Genomic DNA, 23,545 nt, shown 5'->3' on the forward strand with positions numbered 1-23,545 from the left:
GGAGTTACCTGCCATTACATATCACACTTGCTGTTGCAAACAAGTACTTCACCCAAATAGAGGCATGAGGTTTTTTTTTTATTTTCTTCCCAAACAGAAATGTTTTCTAGCATTATGAATGTGCGCATGGTGCTATAATTTTTCTGCTTATGTATTTACGATTTGACCTGGTATAATCAAATATAAGTAATTTGATGCATTTACTGTAATAATATTACAATTTATTTTGACTGTAAAAATCATCCCATGATTTAATCCCTGATTAAAATTGCTTCAGTTCTTGACTTGGTAAAGTTAAACTGACATATATGTTGAAACCACATAGATGTATCTCTCCCTGGCAATTTTCCCAAACTCTAGTAGTTTAATTGTCTTCCTTGAACATTGTAACGCACACATTTCGAGGGGAAAAAGCTGTGTCTTGAGTTATTTGGATCAATTGAAATTTTTTTCATTTGTTGTTATGTACAAAAGACATAGGAGCAAAATTAGGCCACTCGGCCCATCGAGTCTGCTCCACCATTCAATCATGGCTGATTTTTTTCTCATCCCCATTCTCCTGCCTTTTCCCCATAACCCCGGATCCCCTTATCAATCAAGAACCTATCTATCTCTGTCTTAAAGACACTCAATGGCCTGGCCTTCAGTGAACCCTTAGTGTTCACATTGAAAGCATAATTGGCTTGCAATCTAACATTATAAGTGTTGTGCCTGATGGGCTTTAAAATGTCTGCTGATAACATTGGCCCAGATGTTTTGGGAGAGTTCAATAACAGCCTATCATCATTACCCCTTTGAAATGGAGCGTAACTTCAGGATGTTGGATATGTGCAGATTAGTGTGGAAATTCTGCAGTTATTGTCTGTAGTCAGGGCTCTTCTGCAAGATATGCTGTGGTTCTCTTCCCCTGCCCCAACAATCAGTGAAATCAGTGTGAACCTCAACTTCCCTGTCTGCACTTCACTGTCATAACCTGACATTAAGTTGCATCATTTTCAAATCAGGCGTAGCTAGGATTTTAATTGTGAGTGGCAAATAATATTTGATGACCAACAGGACCTGACACTGAAAAATAATCACATTCATGGAATGCGATTACATGATTGAGGTGACTTTTTAAACTAATTTTTTAAATTTAAACATGTTTTTCTATAATATTTTAGCTTCTATCTGCACCCCATTTGTACATCCCTATCGTTAATTTGCTCAAAGTAAAATATGTGATTTTTATCTTACTCCCTTCTTGTTCCCTGTTTTGGGGGTGGATGTGAAAATTATTTTAATGTGAGTGGCTGCTTGAACAGCCCGATGACATCACTGCTGCTCCACATTGGGAATGCTGAGTAAGAACGCTACAATTAGTTGCAGCATCGCTGTAAAGTGATAGGGCTGAAATTCTCACTAGTAAGGCTCACTCTGAGGTGAGCGTTAAGCCCCCTTGCTCCTCCACTGACTGCAAACTCCAGGCCAGCGCCTTTCAGAGTGTTGAAAACTTTGTACATTTTTTAAATTTCTTGTTTTCAAATCCTTTTTTCTCCCTTCCCGGTGCAAAGTTTTCCAGACAGCACTAGAAAATGATGTTTCCCCTCTGTCTTGGGTCGTGCTGTGTCAGTGTAAAATAAATGAAGGCAGCCCAAGTTGAATATTGCTTTCCCCTATCAGGAAGAACTTCAGAGTCTTCCCTCCAGTAATGCAGTTTTTGATCCGAATCTTGCATCGTGATGGGAGTCACAGTGCAAACACCTACCGTTGTTGCATGTTATGCACATTTGTAGTGTCTTAATTTATGCACACACAAATTCAGTGTTCTGAGGGAAAGTTGTAGCTGGTTACCCCATTCTTACATTGATATGAACATTTTGCAGCATTCCTCCAAAAGGTCCAGCATCCAATTATTTTTCATAGAATAAAATCCATACAGTACAGAAGGAGGCCATTTGGCCCATCAAGTCTGTACCGAACACAATCCCACCCAGGCCCTGTCCCCGTAACCCCCATGCATTTACCCTAACTAGTGCCCTGACACTAAGGGGCAATTTAGCATGGCCAATCCACCTAACCTGCACATCTTTGGACTGTGGGAGAAAACCGGAGCAAACCCACGCAGACACGGGGAGAATGTGCAAACTCCACATAGATAGAGACCCAAGCCGGGAATCGAACCCAGGTCCCAGGCGCTGTGAGGCAGCAGTGTTAACCATTGTGCCACCGTGCCCTCTTTTACATTTGTTCTAATACTGATTTTAAATTAACCTTTTTAATACTATACCATTCTGTTGAATTGTTTTGTAGGAACTTGAAACTCCTACGGATAAGAGAATCTTTGTCCTTGCTGCAGCCTTGAGGGCAGGTTATGAAATTGATCGTCTGTATGAACTGACCAGAATTGACAAGTGGTTTCTTCACAAGATGAAGAACATTGTGGAATACTCAATGAAGCTCGAGTTGTTCACAAAGGATGAACTGCCTCGTCATGATCTCCTGAAAGCTAAATGTCTTGGTTTCTCTGATAAACAGATTGCAGTGGCCATACAAAGGTAAACCAGTGGGGCAATTCACAGTGACTGTATAATCCAACTTGTTTTCCAAAGTTGGAATTCTAAAAGCGATCATAATTGACTAAGCTATTAACCACTTTGATGTGATCATTTCATTTCCACACAGCTATAATGTTTCTAGGCAAGACTTCAACATTGACAGTTCCCTTACCCCTGACCCTTTGTAAAATTCTGGCAAGGTGACCGTGGCTCGCTTGAAACATGACCACTCCTTGCCTCTTACGTCTGCTGTTTCATAGGCTTGTGATTGCTTTTCACTTGTATCTTGTGTACTTGTGTTGTAGCCTGCACCATTCCTGATCAAGGGAAATAAGACCATTTGGTTTGGACTGAAAAACTATAAGTTAGATTCACAATTTGGATTTAGCTACCGACTTTGTCGTCCTCTTGTGGGGACTGACTGGGGAGGAGAGAATTGAAAAATTCGCAAGGTGTCCCTTTTGCTGCTTCGTACTTGTTCAAAATCTTTGTATCCAAGGGTGATGACCTATGAATTGCTTTGGTTGTTTTTCTTTAGTACTGAGCTGGCAGTGAGACGATTAAGGCAGGAATGGAAAATCCTTCCTGTGGTGAAACAGATTGATACAGTAGCAGCTGAGTGGCCTGCTCAAACTAACTATCTGTATTTGACGTATAACGGTGAAGAACATGACGTCGACTTCACCAAACCTCACGTGATGGTGATTGGTTCCGGTGTATACAGAATAGGGAGCAGTGTGGAGTTTGATTGGTGTGCTGTTGGATGTATCCAACAATTACGCAAGGTGAGTCTTCAAAATTACTTTATTGACGTCTTTTATATATTCCATAACGAGCTAATTGTGAAATGTACCTTCAGTTTATAATGCTGTAAGTAATATATCCAGTAAGTGTTGTGCTCTCTGCCACAGGAATGCATTTTACAAGGCTCTCTGTTAACTTTAAAGTTGGTAATGATGCAATGCTAACCTCAACAGAGGTTACCTATGGGGTTAATTGCTGGAGGTGAGTACATGCTGTCATTAGCACTACCTCTACCTGGGCTTGTGGTTGCCTACGAGTACTCTTGGAACCTGCTGCAAAGGGCATGCCTTCAGTATACAGGTCAACTTTTCCGGAACCATTTTTGTACCATGATGTAGGTGAATGAAGATACTCACAGTCTTGACTGCTAGTTATTATCCATGGTTAATGAGCATTGAAAATTTGTGACCATAACATATTGAATTTGGGCTTTTCAACCAGTAGCATTTTTTGTTGCTGTCGTAAACTTAAATTTGCTGATGGTACTATTATTGTAACAAATAGGTGATTAATGGCTCCCTTCTACTCACCACCTCGGTGACGTCAAGGATGCAAGTTCCCTTTTCACAAAGATGTGCCCTTTACAAATCGGAGCGCATTTAACTATTTAAGCTGTGAACAATAAGTAATATGGGTGACACAGTGGCCCAGTGATTAGCACTGCTGCCTTACAAAGTTTGATTCCGGCCTTGGGTGACTGTGTGGAGTTTGCACATTCTCCCCGAGTCTGCGTGGGTTTCTTCCGGGTGCTCCAGCTTCTTCCCCACAGTCCAAAGATGTGCAGGTTAGTTGGATTGGCTATGCTAAGCTGTCCCCACGTGTCGCAAGATGTGTAGGTTATGTGGATCAGCCATGTGAGATTATGAGGATAGAATTGGGGGGGGGGGGGGGGAAGAGGGCAGGGGTTTGTTGCTACTACATACACACACACCCTACATTTTGTTATGGCCAGGTAAGAACGGGTCAGTTGGCTCCCCTCTATTCAACCTCCTCATTTGGGGACAATAAATGTTTACATTTCTTTTTCACGAGGATGTGTCTTTTCCGAATCTGAATATACTTAACTATTTAAGCTGTGAGTGATAAGGAGCCAGCCAAACAAGGTTTCCTTGAGTCAAAAGAGCAAATTTATTAACCACTAACCTGTAGAAAAATGCCAAGCGTAGAGCCCTCATGCAGTCATTTGGACTTTCCTCTTTTCTCTCTCCCTTCTCTTTCTCCCCTCTCTCTCCTCTCTTTTCTGTCTCTCTCTCTTCTCTTTCTCTCTTTTTTTCTTTCTCACTCATTTTCTCTCAGCTCTTCTTTCTCACACACACATGTATCAGAAAGAAGGGGAGTTGCGGCCCAAAAGAATACACAGTGTCCTTTGACTGTTCTTGAATGTAGATTTTTAAAGCGCTCTGGCTGATTTGGGTTCGCTGGTTTCTTGGATGCAGTTAGATGTAGAAAATGTTGCAATTGTTGTGGGATCTTGGTTTGCTGGTATATTTCTGGTAAACTTGGCTTCCTGATCTAGGTGACACTTTTATTCCAATGGAGAGAACAGCTTTCAGCCTGTTTCCTCTGCTGAAGACTTTCTCGATAATGCCTGTGTCACTTGCCATCTCTCCCGAGTGGCTGTGCAGCCTTGCCTTAAAATACTTCACCCATTGTGTACTCCAAGAGGCTCTATCTCTCTGTGACAGCATTGTTTCAATATCCAGGACTTTATTTAACATCGTTTCCTGAGATGGGTACGAGTTTTGATGAGTGCTGAGTATAGGAAGTGTCTCTATCTTCACACTTCCCTGAGGGTGATTTGCCACCTTCACCTTGCAGTGTGACTTTGCATTTTTAAGCAGTTTGCACTCATTTCAGATAACAAAATTACCAGTCAGTTAAAAGTTGAAAAATCATACCTCAAAAACAAAGGAGCATAGCCTCGTAATGTGTTAAATATGCACATAATAAGTGTGTACTTATTTTTTAGTCTTGTATATAATGCACATAATCTTTGTACTCTTCCCCACCCACTGCGTAATCAGTGTTTGATCTACCAGAGTAGTAGCATGGTATGCTTAATGTTCTTGAAAGCTAAAGTGCTTTAAAAACTGCTAATGCTTTATTCCATTCTTGAAAGCTCAAATGCCTTTAAAACAACTAATGCTTTATTCCACACAGATGGGCTACAAGACCATAATGGTGAACTATAATCCTGAAACTGTCAGTACAGATTATGATATGTGTGACAGGCTTTATTTCGATGAAATATCATTTGAGGTAAGTTATTTCTAAAATTTAAAGTGCCTGGCGTATAATTCTCATTATTGTCCCTTTTATAGCAGAAATATGACTGCATTTAATAATGGAAAGAAAACTTAAACTTAAAATGACTAATATGTCTGTGCGCCTATATGGGCGTGTCTGCCTGCTTGTGTGGGCGCAAGTCTGCCTGCCTGCCTGTGTGGGCGGGTGTGCCTGCCTGCCTGTGTGGGCCCGCCTGTCTGTCGTAGAATTAACTTTCAGTGTATAATGTGAGGAAGTGTACCATTTAGACTAATTATTATCCATTGGCTCATTTAAAGTATGCATATTTGGGCATCTTTAAATGCTGAATGGACTTCCTTGATTAGATTTATCGGTGAAGAATGGGAGGCCTTGTGGCTTCCATGTAATTGTATTTCAGTAGAGAGGGGAGAAGATTGAGACTCAGATTGTCAGTCATTGAAATTATTACTCCAGTTTCTCTGAGCAAATGCTGTACAGGTTGTGTTCACTCTTCACATTGCTCAAATACTCAGTGAATGAAATGATGGCATAAGTAGCTATGTCTGAAAGTTAAATTGTCTAGTCCAGCTGTTTTATTTATCATAAGTTTTACATCCCCTGTCTGCCCCCCAACCACCGCCAATTATTATTCAGCCCCTAGTTTTTACCCTGGTTATTCTACATACCAGGCCTGTAGGTATGATTATCTCACCCATGGGATGCTTACAGTCCGAAAGCCTTTTTAATTCTGAGAAAGCTTTGAAGCAGGTCAAGCATTGAACCTTCCTGTTTCCCCTTTGTTTGCTGTAGTTGCAGCTTTCCAGTTTGTCCCTGTTCAAACCTTCATTGCCAATCTGACCTATTTTTCCAAAGTGTGCTGAGAGGAGGGTACTGACTCTCTTTCGTTCATTCTCCTACGGAGGGTTGATTGTTCCATATCCTATGATTTTGCAAATACCTAGAAACCAAATTGAACCCAGAGGCAACTTTGTTGTCCCTTTCAGGGGATTGGTGGCCACTTGGGTGAACTTAAAGTAAAAATAGGCTTTGTATACCTGTCCAGGTGTTCTGTCAAGGAGCTGCAGTCCTAAACACTCATTTTCCATCTGTGGTGTTTGCTCGGTATTTGATTTAAGTGTAGGGGGAGAACTTGCATCTGATACTTTGCAACATCCTGGGTGACGATGCTGTAAGATGCTCAATTTGAAAGCAATGTACTAGGTTTCCTGTCATTGGGAACTTAATCCAGAAAATAACAGCAGGAGGTTTGAAAAAAGAACTGTAACTAAATTATGATAAGGGAAAAGACAACCTTGAGGAGTGTCTACGAGAGAGCATTAAAAACACTTTCAACGTTTCTTTTATTTTCAGGTTGTGATGGATATTTATGAACTGGAAAACCCAGAGGGTATAATCTTGTCTATGGGAGGACAGTTGCCGAACAACATTGCCATGGATCTACATCGCCAGCAGTGTCGAATCCTGGGCACTTCACCAGAATCAATTGACACAGCTGAAAACCGCTTCAAGTTCTCTCGTATGCTGGATACCATTGGTATTAGCCAGCCACTGTGGAAGGAACTATCTGACACAGAGGTAGGTGTGCACGGGCCTGTCTGCCATTTATTGCAAGCAGTTAAACTATCTGACGTTTCATGTATGCTTGCCGTGTCAAATATTTTTGATTTTAATCTGTTTCGTGGCTGAATAAGGAACACAGTTCTTGCTGAGTTCATCGTTTTTGAAGGGTTATGGACTGTTTTCTTGATCTAATTACTGAATGGTCTCCTCTTTTCACAGTCCTCCAAACAGTTTTGCACAAAAGTTGGTTATCCGTGCCTGATCCGTCCATCGTATGTGCTGAGTGGGGTTGCTATGAATGTGGCTTATTCTGACAGTGACTTGGAGAAGTTCCTCAGTAGTGCAGTGGCTGTTTCGAAGGAATATCCAGTTGTCATATCGAAATTTATTCAAGAGGCAAAGGTTAAGACAACGTGAATTTTCTCATGGTTTTAAATTCCTTTGCAAGTACTTGTTAGTCCCGATTTCTTATTTTCATGCATTATATTTTACGGTTAACGGAAGGGTAAAGTTCCCATCCACCCTATTTTCTAATTTATATCAGTGTTTTTTTTATTTGTTCATGGGATGTGGATGTCGCTGGCTGGGCCAGCATTTATTGCTCATCCCTGAGGGCAAATAAGACTCAACCACATAGCTGTGGATCTGGAGCTACGTGTAGGCCAGACCAGGTAACCATGGCAGATTTCCTTCTCCCTAAAGGACATTTATAAACCAGATGGGTTTTTACGGCAAACAATGGTTTCAGTAGTCCAGACTGTCAATTCCAGATTTTTATTGAATTCAAACTTCACCACTGCCTCCTAGTAAATTAACATGTACTTCAGTATTTTAATTTTAATTTATTTGTTTGTATCCGTTTCTGCCAGACTGACCTTTTTCAATTGAGGCACAAGACACAAAATTGTGGAAGTTGTCAGTTTTGAAGGAGTGATTTTCTTCAGAAGAATGTTAGCACCCAGGATGGCTAATGACACCTGAAGTATATTTTCACAGTATATTTTTTTCACAGTGCACACAGATGCACAAATATACAACTATCTGAGCTGGCCATTTCAGATTTAATGTTTGTATTAATCAAATTTCTGAGTTAATCGTGCCTATCTGGAATCATACTTTTTTTTTCAAGTCGGGAGCTAATGGCAGTAATCGGTGTGAAGCCACATGTCTGAGACAGATGAGAATTCGTATAATTGCTTTAAACTTCTCATTAAAGTGGGTGTGATGAAATAAATTTTGTGATATAAGCAATTTTCGTTATTGCCAATTGTCAGTTTTTAGTGCTCAATTAAAATGTACCTATTTTAACAATCTTTGACATCGTAAAACAGTACTTTAAGTGGATAACCTGTATGAAGCAAGTTGCCCATTTATGCCATACAGGAGATAGATGTGGACGCAGTTGCCTGTGATGGAGTTGTGATAGCAGTAGCTATATCAGAGCATGTGGAAAATGCAGGGGTCCACTCTGGTGATGCTACGCTGGTAACTCCACCTCAAGACCTAAACCAGAAAACAACAGAGAGAATCAAGAGTATAGTTCATGCAGTTGGACAGGAGCTACAAGCGACTGGGCCTTTCAACCTTCAGCTCATTGCAAAGGTTAGATCCTTATTCATACAATTGTGAATTGCTCTGAATTTGATGTTTGAATTGCATCAAGGTCTGGAGGAAGGCCTGCTTATTTCCTGTGTTCTTCTTAGTCCAGGCAGATATTGGGCTGAATTTACTTTGTTTCATACCAACAGAAAAGTCAAAGCTGCAAGGTCTCGGAAGTTTTCTTTAATTTTTGCCCCTCCAAGTGAAGGATCTTGGCTGTGGAAACACTTTCGTTGTTAAGCACTAACAATTCATATTAAGCACTTCAGGTCACATATGGCACTATTGGATTCATCTGCAACATGCTTTGACCCCCATTTCACAAAAGCAGCTTATACTGCATCAGTATACTGGCGTTTCATTCCTTCGCCAGACAACTTGTGACGCCATGGGAAAATTTTAGTGCTGCGAACCATGTCCACAAAAACAGGAATTAGACTGCTGAAATTTCATGTACTGAAACATGAGTTCTTTTCATAGAATTGTATTGGTTCTTCCCCCTTCTGCTATCACAGTATACAGCTAAACCTTGAACGATTCTAAAGTTCTTGACGTCTGGTTCCTAACCCTGAAGACTAATGGTTGTCATTTTTTGTGAGAAGCACTGGTTTCTGGCCATAAGCCAGTAGTTGACACCAGTATTGTGTTGTTCCAGACTCAGTCTAACTTGAAATGGTGCTTCAGATTTGGTTGGTTTTGTTCTACTTGATATCTTCGTGACCTTTATAAGATGCACCTGCTGTTCAAGACCGAGTGAATAATTTAGCTGTAGCTAAGTGTTAAATGGGCAGTCCGATTCGTTGCCTGTTATACACCTTGCCTGAATATTCCTTTCCATTATTGGTCAAAAAAGAAAATCATATGAGGTGAAGAACTGGCAACCAATCTGCTATTTCCTGTTTAACATGATCTGCAACAGTTAAGATCGCCCCTTCTGAGTTTCTTTCATCTAACTTGGTTCTCTGACACGAGGGAATCCGTCTTATGTTCCTGCTTTTACACTGCCTTCAGGTGTTGGGTTTTTCACTTTTATTTTTGATGAGCAGAATTAAACACAACAGTCAAGATCTGACCTCCAGGATATTGTACAGTTTCAGTATGTCATATTGATTTGGCAGGGTAGCTTAGCATTTTGTTAACACGTTTCTCATGGTCTCTCGTTTAGTAAGTTTGTTTTTGCAATGTATCAGACAATTGTTGAGAGACTGGATCACTGAAATGGCTGTTTTAACTTTGGGTTTCTCTCCCCAGGATGATCAACTCAAAGTGATAGAATGCAATGTGAGAGTTTCACGTTCTTTTCCATTTGTATCAAAAACACTTGGGGTGGACATGATAGCCCTAGCTACACAAGTTATTATGGGCGAAGAAGTTGAGCCTGTAGGACTAATGACTGGCTCAGGAGTTGTAGGCGTAAAGGTAAACATATCTTGAATATTATTTAATTACAGTATAGTAATATTGTCTTTTCCTTACCTATAACTTTTCATCCAATGTTTTATTTTCCTTTTTAAAAAAGAGAAATTGCAAATGGACGCAATTAATGGGGAAACGTAAAATGAATATAAATTTTATGCGGTTTATATATTTGTGCAGTTATTCCATAATGTTTCTGCTGTATTGAGAAATTGAGTTGCTGACATTTGACTTATGCAAAATAGTTTACTTGGATTAAGAGTGTACGTTGCAAATGATTGTACGGTTGCAGCATATAAATTTAAGCTTCCATTCATTCATTATTCGCTGGTTGTCCTTGGAACGATCATTGTTATTAAGGCAATCTTTAGGTTTTAATCTATTAGCTCCTGATGGGAGAGTCCAATATGCAAAATACTGCATATGTTGGAAATCTGAAATAACAAAAATAGAAACATGCTGGAAATGCTCAGTCTTTTGATACAGCGCAGAGTGAACAGAGTTAACGTTTCAAGTCAATTATAGATTTGATAGTTTGCTGACCCGATTTACTCTGTTTCTGTCTCCACAAATGCTGTCTGAATTGCGCATTTCCAGCAATTTCTAGCTTTAGGACGGCACGGTAGCACAGTGGTTAGCACTGCTGCTTCACAGCTCCAGGGACCTGGTTCGATTCCCGGCTCGGGCCACTGTCTGTGTGGAGTTTGCACATTCTCCTCGTGTCTCGTGGGTTTCCTCCGGGTGCTCTGGTTTCCTCCCATAGTCCAAAGATGTGCGGGTTAGGTTGATTGGCCCCATGCTAAAATTGCCCCTTAGTGTCCTGGTTAGAGGGATTAGCGGGTAAAATATGTAGGGATATGGGGGTAGGGCCTGGGTGGGATTGTGGTCGGTGCAGACTCGATGGGCCAAATGGCCTCTTTCTGCACTGTAGGGTTTCTATGATTCTTTATTTCAATTAATAAACAGACCGTTTGTTAACATCAGGTAGTATCTTTTGAAAACACGTTGTGCTATTGAAAATGTGTGAAATCTTCTCAAACTGTTGACCTTGTTCATTTTTGCTGTGTGTAATGTTATTTTTAGGTACCTCAGTTTTCATTTTCCCGCCTGGCTGGGGCTGATGTGGTCCTGGGAGTGGAGATGACGAGTACTGGAGAGGTGGCCTGTTTTGGAGAAAATCGCTATGAGGCCTACCTCAAGGCCATGTTGAGCACTGGCTTTAAAATACCTAAAAAGAACATACTGCTTTCAATTGGCAGCTACAAGGTAAATACATACATGCCGGTCAGTTTACAGTTACTGTAGGAGGTTAACCCAGTGCAGTGTTGCCTTGGTTTAAAAAAATCGCAACAATGCCTTTTCGCCTGGGAGTTTCACGTTCTTTTCCATTTGTAACTAAAACACTTGGAGTGGGCATGATAGCCCTAGCTACACAGGTTATTGTGGGCAAAGCCTGCAGGACTAATGACTGGTTCAGGGGAGGGGTGACAGCAGGAGCTCCCCAAAAACTAGTGGCCCAACTAGTTCTGTAAATTTGTACCTCATGCACTGTGATAATGAAAATACTTGTATTGCTGAAACAAGATAACTCAAGACTTCATGAATACAGGCCAGACTTTTGCTGAATGAGAGCACTCCAGTGACTAAGTTAGAAAGTGGAGGTTTCAAGAGCTACTCCAGTGACATGAATGTGATCTATGTGCTTCTGTGCAGTGCTGCGGGAGTGCTGCATAGTTTGGTGCACTGCCTTTCAAATAGAGTGCAAAGCTGAGGCTCTATCTGCTCCATCATATGAATGACCTTCGCAAAAGAGAGCAGGAGTGTTTTCCTAATATCTTAGAGTCGTAGAGGTTTACAGCATGGAAACAGGCCCTTCGGCCAAACTTCTCCACACTTTTTTTTAACCACTAAGTCCCAATTGCCTCCGTTTGTTCTATATCCCTCTATACCCATCATGCCCATGTAACTGTCTAAATGCTTTTTGTTTTTGGCCAATCTTTATCCCTTGACCAAAGCAGATTATCTTCTTATCTGTTTATAACATTTCTATTTGTGGAACCTTACTATGTGAACTGGTAGCTAGAGGTCCCAACATTAGAATATTGACTGCATTTCAAAAAGAGTTTCATTGCCTGTGAAACACTATGTGACGTCCTGAAATCATGAAAGTTGCTAAGTCTAAGTTCATTTGAACAATTGCTTTATGTGGCAGTAATCTTTTATTCTAATATCTGCCTTGTCCTTTTAAATCTTGTTGGTTACTTTCCTAATGGCTTTCAGTATTGATATTAAATGTTCTTAATGGCTATCTATATTGTGCTCTCATTTTTTTCCAACATACATTCAAAATTTTATAATATTTTCAAATTTCAGAACAAAAGTGAGTTGCTGTCCACAGTACAATCCCTGGAGCAACTTGGCTATAATCTATATGCAAGTTTGGGTACAGCAGATTTTTACACTGAGCACGGGATTAAGGTATGGAAATTGAATTTTTGCCTGGGATTTAGAATGAATTAGTTTGATTAAGGTCGGAATAGCTTTCATTTAGAAAGCAAAGAGGTAAAATTCATCAGGAAAGTTTAAACCTTAATTGTTTATAAACTCTTTGGAGAAAATATGAGATACAACTCATCGTCTATGTTATCAAGAAGCTGCACAAATTAGTGCAGCTGATCAGTTCTACTTTATGTAGTTGTCTTATTTTGAAGCTGGCAATGGAGGATGTCAGAAGCAAATTGCTACTTTCCCGGATTCAAATTGTGGTTTTGGTTTAGGATAGTTCAAAATGTTGTTTTAACCTGTTAGCGCGAGTGGGCGAACACGACCACTTCGGACTCGGAGTCAGGTTCAACAGCGGTACAGCTTTATTAACGTCGACGGAGGTGCAATCAGGACATACAAACAGCACTGTCCTGAAAGCACTCTGAAGGCCTGCCGCAATGGGCTACAGTTATACTCGAACTTTGACACTTTGTATGATTCAAATGTTAATGTTTTGTTTACAGTATTTGACTCTGACCATTCTGTGGTTGATGTGTAAATGGTTTGTTTATGGTGTTCTGATATGGTCATCCTGTTTAATGGGTTTTTAGGTGCGGAGTTGATGTGTTAAGTCTGGTGATTGCCCAGTCTAGGGAGGTGATAATTGTCTGAGATCTCTGGAGTTTCTTATACAATAGGTGTTTAGTTGGATATCAGGAAGTCTTCCATGTCTAGGAGACCTTCTGTTTGATAAGGGCTTCCTGATATCCTTGGAGCCAATTTAATTAAATGGAAGGTTATGCTAATGTGAGTTCCTGAGTCCCTTTGTCAGCCTGGTTTCTGCATTTTAAAAGACCTGCTTGTCTGTTCACACTTTGTGCCTGGGTGCTGCTCTGTCCTGTTTCATTTATTTGATTTTATTCTAAGAAATATTTAATCTAAGGAATCACAGAAATTTGTGTTTGCTTACAAACCATAACTAAATTGAAACAATGGCATAAAAACATATTTGATCCTTTGTGTTTTAAGTAAGAACATGTTGGTGCAGGATCTTTTTCACTCTTGTCGCCTATTGTCATTTAAAAAGCGTAACCAGGCCAAATGTAGCGTAGTCTGTTGCAAAGCTTCCTCTGCTTGATCCCAACAACACATTTTTTGATGCACTAGTAATGTTTCTTGAGCAGTGACAATTTCTTATGGTGCCAAGAGAAGAATGAATAGTGAATGGTTTTGTGTCTTGCAGGTGGAGATGCCGGCATTGGACTGGGGTGGGCACAGTAAGAAGTCTCTCAGCACCAGGTTAAAGTCCAACAGGTTTATTTGGAATCACGAGCCTTCGGAGCGCTGCTCCTTCATCAGGTGTGTGGCTCCAAAAGCTCGTGATTCCAAATAAACCTGTTTGACTTTATCCTGGTGTTGTGAGACTTCTTATTGTGTCTTGGGGACCACAGGCTAATTTGAGACCTGCCAATCACATTTCATAAACTGCACTTGTAGCCGGCTGAAAAAAGGGTTCGAGCTTTATTCTTCGAAGTTGAATTTGAGTTCTGGTCCTAATGCTGAAATCTCTGTCAGGCATTTTCATTACCTCAACCAGTGTTTTAATTTTTCTGGCTAAATCCCAGTATTTGCCCCTTTTTGTCTCCTGCTGCCTTTCTCCGCAGATTAAGGCAGTGGACTGGCCTTTTGAAGATTCTGACAACGGTTGTCCTTTGAAAGAGAAGCACAGAAGTATCGTGGACTACCTAGAAGAAAATCATTTTGACTTGGTTATCAATCTCTCCATGAGGAACTCTGGAGGACGGCGCCTTTCTTCGTTTGTTACCAAGGGTTACCGTACTAGACGATTGGCTGTAGATTACTCTGTTCCACTAATTATTGATATCAAATGCACCAAACTGTTCGTTGAGGCAAGTTTCCTGATAAAGTTTTACTTGTGGGGATGGTGTCATTTTCATTCTCTGACAAGCCTGTTTAGTCTGCTAATTGGTGTCCCTTCATTCTCCAGGCTTTGCGGCTGGTAGGTGACACTCCTCCAGTGAAAACCCATGTTGATTCTATGACTTCTCATAAATTGATTCGTTTGCCAGGTAAATGACCTGTAATCTTGCTGCTTTCACTGATTAGCCAGCAACACGTCTAAACAGCTGTTGACTTTTGATTTAGAGTCAGAGGTTTACAGCATGGAAACAGGCCCTTCGGCCAAACTTGTCCATGCCGCCCTTTTTTTTTAAACCCCTAAGCTAATCCCAATTGCCTGCATTTGGCCCATATCCCTCTATACCCATCGTACCCATGTATCTATTTAAATGCTTTTTAAAACATAAAATTGTACCCGCCTCTACTACTACCTCTGGCAGCTTGTTCCAGACACTCACCACCCTCTGTGTGAAAAAATTGTCCCTCTGGACACTTTTGTATCTCTCCCCTCTCAACTTAAACCTATGCCCTCTAGTTTTAGACTCCCCTACCTTTGGGAAAAGATATTGACTATCTACCTTGTCTATGCCCCTCATTATTTTATAGACCTCTATAAGGTCACCCCTCAGCCTCCTACGCTCCAGCGAAAAAAGTCCCAGTCTATTCAGCCTCTCCTTATAACTCAATCCATCAAGTCCCAGTAGCATCCTAGTAAATCTTTTCTGCACTCTTTCTAGTTTAATAATATCCTTTCTATAATAGGGTGACTAGAATTGCACACAGTATTCCAAGTGTGGCCTTACCAATGTCTTGTACAACTTCAACAAGACATCCCAACTCCTGTATTCAATGTTCTGACCGATGAAACCAAGCATGCTGAATGCCTTCTTCACCACTCTGTCCACCTGTGACTCCACTTTCAAGGAGCTATGAACATGTACCCCTAGATCTCTTTGTTCTGTATCTCTCCCCAACGCCCTACCATTAACTGAGTAAGTCCTGCCCTGGTTCAATCTACCAAAATGCATCACCTCGCATTTGTCTAAATTAAACTCCATCTGCCATTCGTCAGCCCACTGGCCCAATTGATCAAGATCCCGTTGCAATTGGAGATAACTTTCTTCACTGTCTACTATGCCACCAATCTTGGTGTCATCTGCAAACTTACTAATCATGCCCCCTATATTCTCATCCAAATCATTAATATAAATGACAAATAACAGTGGGCCCAGCACTGATCCCTGAGGCACACCGCTGGTCACAGGCCTCCAGTTTGAATTTTGTATCCATTTAGATACCTCACCCTGGATCCCGTGAGATTTAACTTTATGCAACAACCTACCATGCGGTACCTTGTCAAAGGCCTTGCTAAAGTCCATGTAGACAACATCAACTGCACTGCCCTCATCTACCTTTTTGGTTACCCCTTCAAAAAACTCTATTAAATTTGTGAGACATGATTTTCCACTCTCAAAGCCATGCTGACTGTCCCTAATCAGTCCTTGCATCTCTAAATGCCTGTAGATCCTGTCTTTCAAAATACCTTCCAACAATTTACCCACCACAGATGTGAGGCTCACTGGCCTGTGGTTCCCAGGCTTTTCCCTGCAGCCCTTTTTAAACAAAGGCACAACATTTGCCACTCTCCAATCTTCAGGCACCTCACCCGTGACTATCGATGATTCAAATATCTCAGCTAGGGGACCCGCAATTTCCTCCCTAGCCTCCCACAATGTCCTGGGATATACCTCATCAGGTCCCGCAGATTTATCTACCTTGATGCTCTTTAAGACTTGCAGCACCTCCTCTGTAATATGTACACTCCTCAAGACATCACTATTTATTTCCGCAAGTTCCCTAACATCCATGCTTTTCTTAACAGTAAATACTGATGAGAAATATTCATTTAGGATCTCACCCATCTCTTGTGGATCCGCACATAGATGACCTTGTTGATCATTTAAGAGGCCCTACTCTCTCCCTAGTTACTCTTTTGCCCTTTATGTATTTGTAGAAGCTCTTTGGATTCTCCTTTGCCTTATCTGCCAAAACAATTTCGTGTCCCCTTTTTGCTCTCTTGATTTCTCTCTCAACTCTACTCCTACACCCCCTATACTCTTCAAGAGATTCACTTGATCCCAGCTGCTTATGCACGTAATGTGCTTCTTTCTTCTTCTTGACCAGGGCCTCAATATCCTGAGTCATTCAGGGTTCCCGACTTCTGCCAACCTTGCCCTTCACTCTAAGAGGAATGTGTTTACCCTGAACCCTGGTTAACACACTTTTGAAAGCATGCCACTTACCAGACATCCCTTTGCCTTCCCACAGACTCCCCCAATTAACTTTTGAAAGTTCCTGCCTGATACCATCAAAATTGGCCTTGCCCCAATTTCGAATTTTAACTTTTGGGCCAGACCTATCATTCTCCATAGCTATCTTAAAACTAATAGAATTATGGTCATTGGTCCCAAAGTGATCCCTCACTAACACTTCTGTCACCTGCCTTCCTTATTTCCCAAGAGGAGGTCAAGTTTTGCCCCCCCTCTAGGGGCCATCCACATACTGAATGAGGAATTCCTCCTGAATACACTCAACAAATTTCTCTCCATCCAACCCTCTAATACTATGGCTGTCCCAGTCAATGTTGGGAAAATTAAAATCTCTGACTATGACCACCCTATTTTTCTTGTAATATATCTGTAATTAGATGCCTGAGAAAACCTTGCATTTTATTAAGCAGATGTGGATAGTTAAGACAAAATGTTTGCATTTGTGACAGTGTTCCTTCTAATGCAGTATGTATTTAAAAGGAAACGTTTCTTGATTGTACGTTTTGCATCTTAAGGTTTGATTGATGTTCATGTGCACCTTCGTGAGCCTGGTGGGACCCATAAGGAGGATTTTGCTTCTGGCACGGCAGCAGCTTTGGCAGGAGGAATTACCATGGTGTGTGCTATGCCAAACACAAACCCAGCAATCACAGACCATACCTCTTTTGCCCTTGTACAGAAGGTAAATGGTACTTAATTTTCACTTTTTTTGAAGTGCAGATTCAGATATGTTGGCTGGAATTCTACGGCCATTCCTACCGGGAAGCCCCATTGACAGCGGCGGGACCAGAAGATCCTGCAGCCGAGCAATGGCGGGCCACCTCTGCCACCACAAAATACACCACGGGGGAGGGTGGTGTGGAAAATTCCACCCATTGAGTATTTTTGAATTCTAGTCAGATTTTAGGGTAAGAATTATTGATGTATAACATTGCCACATTCTCTTATTTGAAAATTCTTAAATTTTTTGCCAAAATAATCTTGGTGCATGCTACAGGCAAATTGAACAATTAGCCGAATAGTTTGCTTTTGACGAGTGCCAAGAGAACCAATGATGTATTTTGGAGCAGCTGAAGTAAAATAAATGCTTCTGGTCTTGTGATAAAGCATTTTGTTAAAATGAAATATGTATTTTACTGTTAACAATATCTATAGGTCACAGTTGACTTTTTAGATTACAAAAATTTGACACCCTGGCAAAATCTTTTCTCACTCATTCCCCAACCCCACCTGCAGTTGGCAAACGCTAGTGCTCGGTGTGACTTCTCATTGTTTCTTGGAGCGTCTTCAGACAACGCTGATGTTCTGCCATTGATGAGCAATTCCGCTGCTGGCTTGAAGATGTATTTAAATGATACTTATTCGACACTCAAAATGGATAACGTATCCTTATGGATGGAGGTAAAATGAATTTTATTTTCCTGTTTTGTAAGGGTCAGATTCTGGTCTTGGTGCATTAGGTCTTTTATATCACCTAAACAGAGCTGAGAAATTCCCATTTACAGATTAAATTGTTCAAACTTTTCTGAGACACGTATTGAAATGCTTACTAAATGAATTGATGCCAAAACACTTCTGTCTAAGTTGATCTAACATTCTTTTAATAGCTGCCTTATCTTTATTTAGCATTAAATGAGTGCCTAAAATCTGATTATTCAACTGGCCATTTTTGCATTATAATTTATTCTTCTTGTCTGGACGGGAAGACATTTTCTAAGTCCCTGTTGCCTTAATTTCTCTCGCCAATTTTATTTCTTTTTTTCTTGAAAACATTGACTTTATATTAAGCTCCAATGCACATGATCAGTGTTACTAGGATGTTCTTTTATATTTCCTCGTCTCTTCTTCCCTCATGCCCCCACCTCCTCCACCTCCTGTATGACTAAACTCCCCAGTGACTTGGGAATTTAGTACAGTGCTGTAACATTTGTCTACTCTTTCTTTGAGATGGTGAGGGAGTGATGAGAAGGACGAGCATATCAGTCTTTCAAATTATTGAATATTATAGAACTGGCCTTGCAACTTTTTCTCTGAAGGACGATCCACGTTTTTGGTGATATTCTGTGATGTTTTGGAGTGGTTTTGTAGTCACTTTATGCAATTCCCTAAGGTCTACATCCTGTCTTCAGTCCCCACCTTACCCGAGCATCCAGTGAAGCATGATAACTATTTGCTATAACCTAACCAAAATCCCCTATTCTGTAAAACTTATCCGTGTGGGAAACAAATGCGCCAGGCAGCTCTAAGCATCTTCTCGCATGGGCATTCCCAAACTGTGGGTCCTGGCACAAGATTTTGGGGTCGCAAGCTCTGGAGCTTTAATGACGGCCATGGAGCAGAGACTGTCGGAAATGTCCTGGGACCGACTGCGCGTGATTTTTTTCCCAGCTCTATGTCTGCCATGAATGCACCCGATATATTTTTCTCTTCCGGCTCGCAAGGGGAGGAAAAGGCTTTGCACACGCAGCCTCTTAGAGCACATCTAACTCCAAAAGACACCTATCAGCCACACTGTCAAACTTTGAGAGACTGCCTCAACACTGTCTCATTAGGCCCAGTGAGTAAGATAACATTTGCAGAAAATAATTCAAATTGAAAAACACATGAGTTTCATCTGTATGAAGTTAATGTGCACGTTAATAATAAAATAATGAAGTTTGTTATCCATCTGTTTTTGTTTTACTTTGGTACGGGTACCCCTTCCGCTCAGCAACTCCAAATACCCCCAAATTTTCACTTTGCCGTTGCGCCAAGCCTGGAGCATTGAAATGGGGAAAATGGATGTGGTGTTCTAGGAGATAGGCCAAAAGGAGACAAATGTGTTTGCTTTCGTCTCCTTCCATTTTCGCTTATGGGGAAGCACTTCCTCTGTTTAAGTCAGAGCTTCAGCATGTTTATTACTTACTCTGAATGAAATGCCTGACTAAACTTAAGTGATAACGTCTTGTGTTAATTTGTGCATTTTAACTGTTAATGAATTTCAAATGCAGTTACTTCTTCTTTTCAGCACTTTGAGAAATGGCCCAAGCATTTGCCCATCGTGGCACATGCTGAGCGACAGACTGTAGCAGCCATTTTAATGGTTGCTCAGTTGTACCAGAGACCGGTTCACATTTGCCATGTTGCTAAAAAGGAGGAGGTAAGAATCCATACTTAGATTACAAAATTACCACTTAAGAATTCACTCCAACCATACTTTTTTTTTCACAAAATATTAAACTTTAAAGTTACAAATTTACATTCCTGATCTTACTTTAAATTTAGTTATAGAATCCAAACAGTGCAGAAGAGGCCATTTGGCCCATCGAGTCTGCACCAACTCGCTGACAGAGTATCTTGCCCAGGTCGTTTCCCCCGTAACCCCACACATTTCCCATGGCTAATCCATCCAACATTGCTGTGGATCTGAAGTAACATAAAGGATGTTGATGAACCAGATGGATTTTTATGACAATCCAGTAGTTTCATGATCTAGCTTTTTATTGCAGATTTATTTAATTGAATTTAAATTACCCTGCTGCCAAGTTTGTGATTTGAGCTAGTGTCTCTGCATGATTTTCTGGGCCACTGGATTACCAGTCCAGTAATGTGACCGCTACCTTACTGTACCTCTGGTAGATTTGAGAATGTGTAACCTCGTGCTGTTTTATTAATTCAGCTGAAAATGGGTTTATCACAAAAATAAACTTTTAGTAAATGTCTAGCCCATCACCTATTAAATAATTGAAAATGACTTTTTAAACGATGAAGCAATTTTCTAGTTTATTTAATGTATGCTAGCTAGTCTTGATTTAAATATTTAAAAATTATTTTACTATTTAAAAAGTGCCGACTGGAGCTTTTGTACGAAAAAAATAAATCCTAATTTGGCAATCCTCCGCAGACCGGCAAGATTGTCCCAAAATTGAGTATTCGTGTTATTTTGATCTGGGGCTGTTTCCAGGTTTGTGAGTGTAGCCAGCTTCCAGTGTAATGGTTTTAAAGCTGCGTTAAAAGATCAGTGAAACTTGATTTATCTTTGCTATCACTTGCACTTAAACCACCCCCTCCAATCTTTATATGGGTTTTGCCAGTTTAGGATGAATCGCTCCCTGGTGTCATTTCCTCTAGTCTGAGACAAGATTCAACAAAATGGCATCATGCAGAAATCTGCAGAATGACGCTTCTAAAATATCTATATTTCCCCCCTTGAATTATAGAAATGATGCACTGACCAGTTTATTTGGAATGTGAGCAGCAGTGAACCATTCAATCCCTCAGGCCTGGCAGGCCAATCAATACTTTTCTACTTGGTGTATAACTCATGAAAAATAGTAAACTTGTGGGTTCATATCTAATAACCTTCATTAATTCAAATGAGCGAGTAGTATTTCAGCCCAAGCTGTTGAATAGCTTTTTTAAAAAATTCCTTACTCGAAGAAATGTGACGACCCCCCCACCCCCTTGAAAAAGAGTTGTGGTCAGTTACGATCTAAAAGTGATTGGGAAGACGGGAGGGCTTTTATTGGGCACGCAGTTATGTGAATCTTTATTTGTTTCGTCCTACAGATCCAAATTATTCGAGCTGCGAAACAGAAAGGTGTGCAAGTGACCTGTGAAGTGGCTCCTCATCACCTGTTCTTGAGTGAGGAAGACCTCGACAGTATAGGCCATGGCAGAGGTCAGGTCAGGCCAATGCTTGGTACTAAAGAAGACGTGAAAGCTCTTTGGGAGAATTTGGACATCATCGACTGTTTTGCCACTGACCACGGTATGTAGTTGTGCCAGCATGTCCTCAGTTCTTAAAGCACTTTTAACGTTTGTGTCACTGGGAGAACCAATGAGAAAGTGCAGCTGTTTTCAGAAAAATCTTAACCTTGTGAATCTTGATGATGTGATGAAATACATCATTCTCTTTTTATTTACTATAATCTTTGCAGTTCCCAGTCCCAGGAGATTCCTGTGGGTGAGGCTGTACAGAGTGGGTTCAAGCTAAAGCAAGTAACTACACCAATGGCAATGTGTAGTAAATGTGCTGAAAAGTATTTTTGCTGCCGGATCAGTGTTTTGCATGAAGCTGTTTTCCCCCTCTGCATAATGAATTGTTTTTAAGTTTGACTATTAAAATACTAAATCATGCTCACTAACAATTGCTTCAATTACAGCAAGAGCTTAAAATTATTTTATATTGCTATATTAGAACCGTATTTTTATATACGGTTCTATGATTAATTGAATGTGGTGCTGTGATCGTTTGTTTTTCATTAAAATCGTAAAAGCAAAATTGTTTCAGGTGTAGGGTTGCTAAAGATGTATTTTTGAAACATGGTATTGATTTAGAGCCAGAAAAAGTGCTGGGCAGAGTAATTGTGTTTTATGTAAATGTTTATTAATGTTTCATCTTCACTTCTTCAGCCCCACATTCTGTTGAAGAAAAGGATAGTGATTCACCACCACCAGGTTACCCTGGCTTAGAGACCATGCTGCCTCTACTACTCACAGCTGTTAGCGAAGGCAGACTCACCATTGATGATCTGGTTAAACGACTGTATGAAAATCCCCGTAAGATTTTCTCCTTGCCAGTTCAGGAAAACACCTACGTGGAGGTAAGGCTCGGACCTTTTGGAAATGTGAAGTTGTGTTGCCAAGAGAATTTTTAAAAAATATGTATGTAACGTGTCCATTCAAGATCAATCTTATTTTTAAGGCTCTGGCTTTATAAGAGGGTAGGAATAGATGATTCCTGAAAAATAGTATGCTGTTCACCAATGAAATCCCCAAACCATCTATACCTTTCCATTACAGCCAACCTGTTGCACGCTACACGACATTCATAGCCTGTCAAGTATATTTTGTCCATTTGCCCTGGCCCACCACACACACAAACACACAAGCCATTGCACAGTCATGCAAATTACTTGGATAGAAGGCAGGTTATAGTTAAATGGATCAGTGATTACACAATACAATAGAAGGCATAATAAAAGTACTAGTTGCAGAGAGTTTGTGAAATGTTGATGGTGTGGGTATGGTTTGGTGAGATACAGAAGCGGCAAAAACCAGCAAAGCACATCAACCTGTAGTGGCTAAAGTTCCCAAAAGGCAGGTGGCGACCTCTGCACCAGTGCAGTGTTTCCACTGAGTTTCCCATCATAAGCACCAATATGCTCACCAAACCTCCCTCCTGAACCACTGCCACTTCCTAAAAAGCTAAGACACTCGTCTTACATTGTCAGCGTGTACTGGTGGAGGGAAAGTAGCAGCCAAAGTGGAGGTCTGAAATAAAAGTCTGCATTAAGGCCAGATGGCTGCATTGGGGGCGCTTGGTACAGTTTTAATGCTCTGCCTGCATTTTAGGTTGATTTGGAGCAAGAATGGACAATCCCACATCACATGCAGTTCACAAAGTCCAAGTGGACTCCATTTGAAGGAAAGAAGGTGAAGGGAAAAGTCAGGCGAGTGGTGTTGAGAGGTGAAGTGGCCTACATTGATGGACAGGTAACATTAATTTAAAAGATTTTCTAAAATACGTAGCCTACATTGTCACGTGACAGTGTGGCAGGTGTGTTTTTGTGCTGAACTTTATCTTGATGTGCAGAATGGTACATTCCATTAAAATGCTGCCAGAAAACATTTGTGCTTTCTTTT

The 23,545-nt window shown here is 40.7% G+C and overlaps 1 protein-coding gene across 4 annotated transcripts in view; it reads left to right on the top strand.

Moving 5' to 3' along the window:
- Positions 1–23,545, top strand: part of cad (carbamoyl-phosphate synthetase 2, aspartate transcarbamylase, and dihydroorotase) — a 107,747-nt gene that overhangs the window by 53,342 nt on the left and 30,860 nt on the right. For all 4 annotated transcript variants that reach the window (XM_078212959.1, XM_078212960.1, XM_078212961.1 and 1 more), the window contains 17 exons: positions 2,293–2,537; positions 3,076–3,322; positions 5,502–5,600; positions 6,960–7,184; positions 7,389–7,571; positions 8,553–8,771; positions 10,020–10,187; positions 11,268–11,450; positions 12,558–12,662; positions 14,333–14,578; positions 14,677–14,758; positions 17,434–17,600; positions 18,155–18,319; positions 19,926–20,057; positions 21,467–21,668; positions 22,313–22,503; positions 23,255–23,395. In XM_078212959.1, the coding sequence (XP_078069085.1) occupies positions 2,293–2,537; positions 3,076–3,322; positions 5,502–5,600; positions 6,960–7,184; positions 7,389–7,571; positions 8,553–8,771; positions 10,020–10,187; positions 11,268–11,450; positions 12,558–12,662; positions 14,333–14,578; positions 14,677–14,758; positions 17,434–17,600; positions 18,155–18,319; positions 19,926–20,057; positions 21,467–21,668; positions 22,313–22,503; positions 23,255–23,395 (3,000 nt within the window). The remainder of the gene's footprint in view (positions 1–2,292; positions 2,538–3,075; positions 3,323–5,501; positions 5,601–6,959; positions 7,185–7,388; positions 7,572–8,552; positions 8,772–10,019; positions 10,188–11,267; positions 11,451–12,557; positions 12,663–14,332; positions 14,579–14,676; positions 14,759–17,433; positions 17,601–18,154; positions 18,320–19,925; positions 20,058–21,466; positions 21,669–22,312; positions 22,504–23,254; positions 23,396–23,545) is intronic.

Source organism: Mustelus asterias, chromosome 5 (genome assembly GCF_964213995.1).
Source record: "Mustelus asterias chromosome 5, sMusAst1.hap1.1, whole genome shotgun sequence".
Classification (NCBI taxonomy): domain Eukaryota; kingdom Metazoa; phylum Chordata; class Chondrichthyes; order Carcharhiniformes; family Triakidae; genus Mustelus; species Mustelus asterias.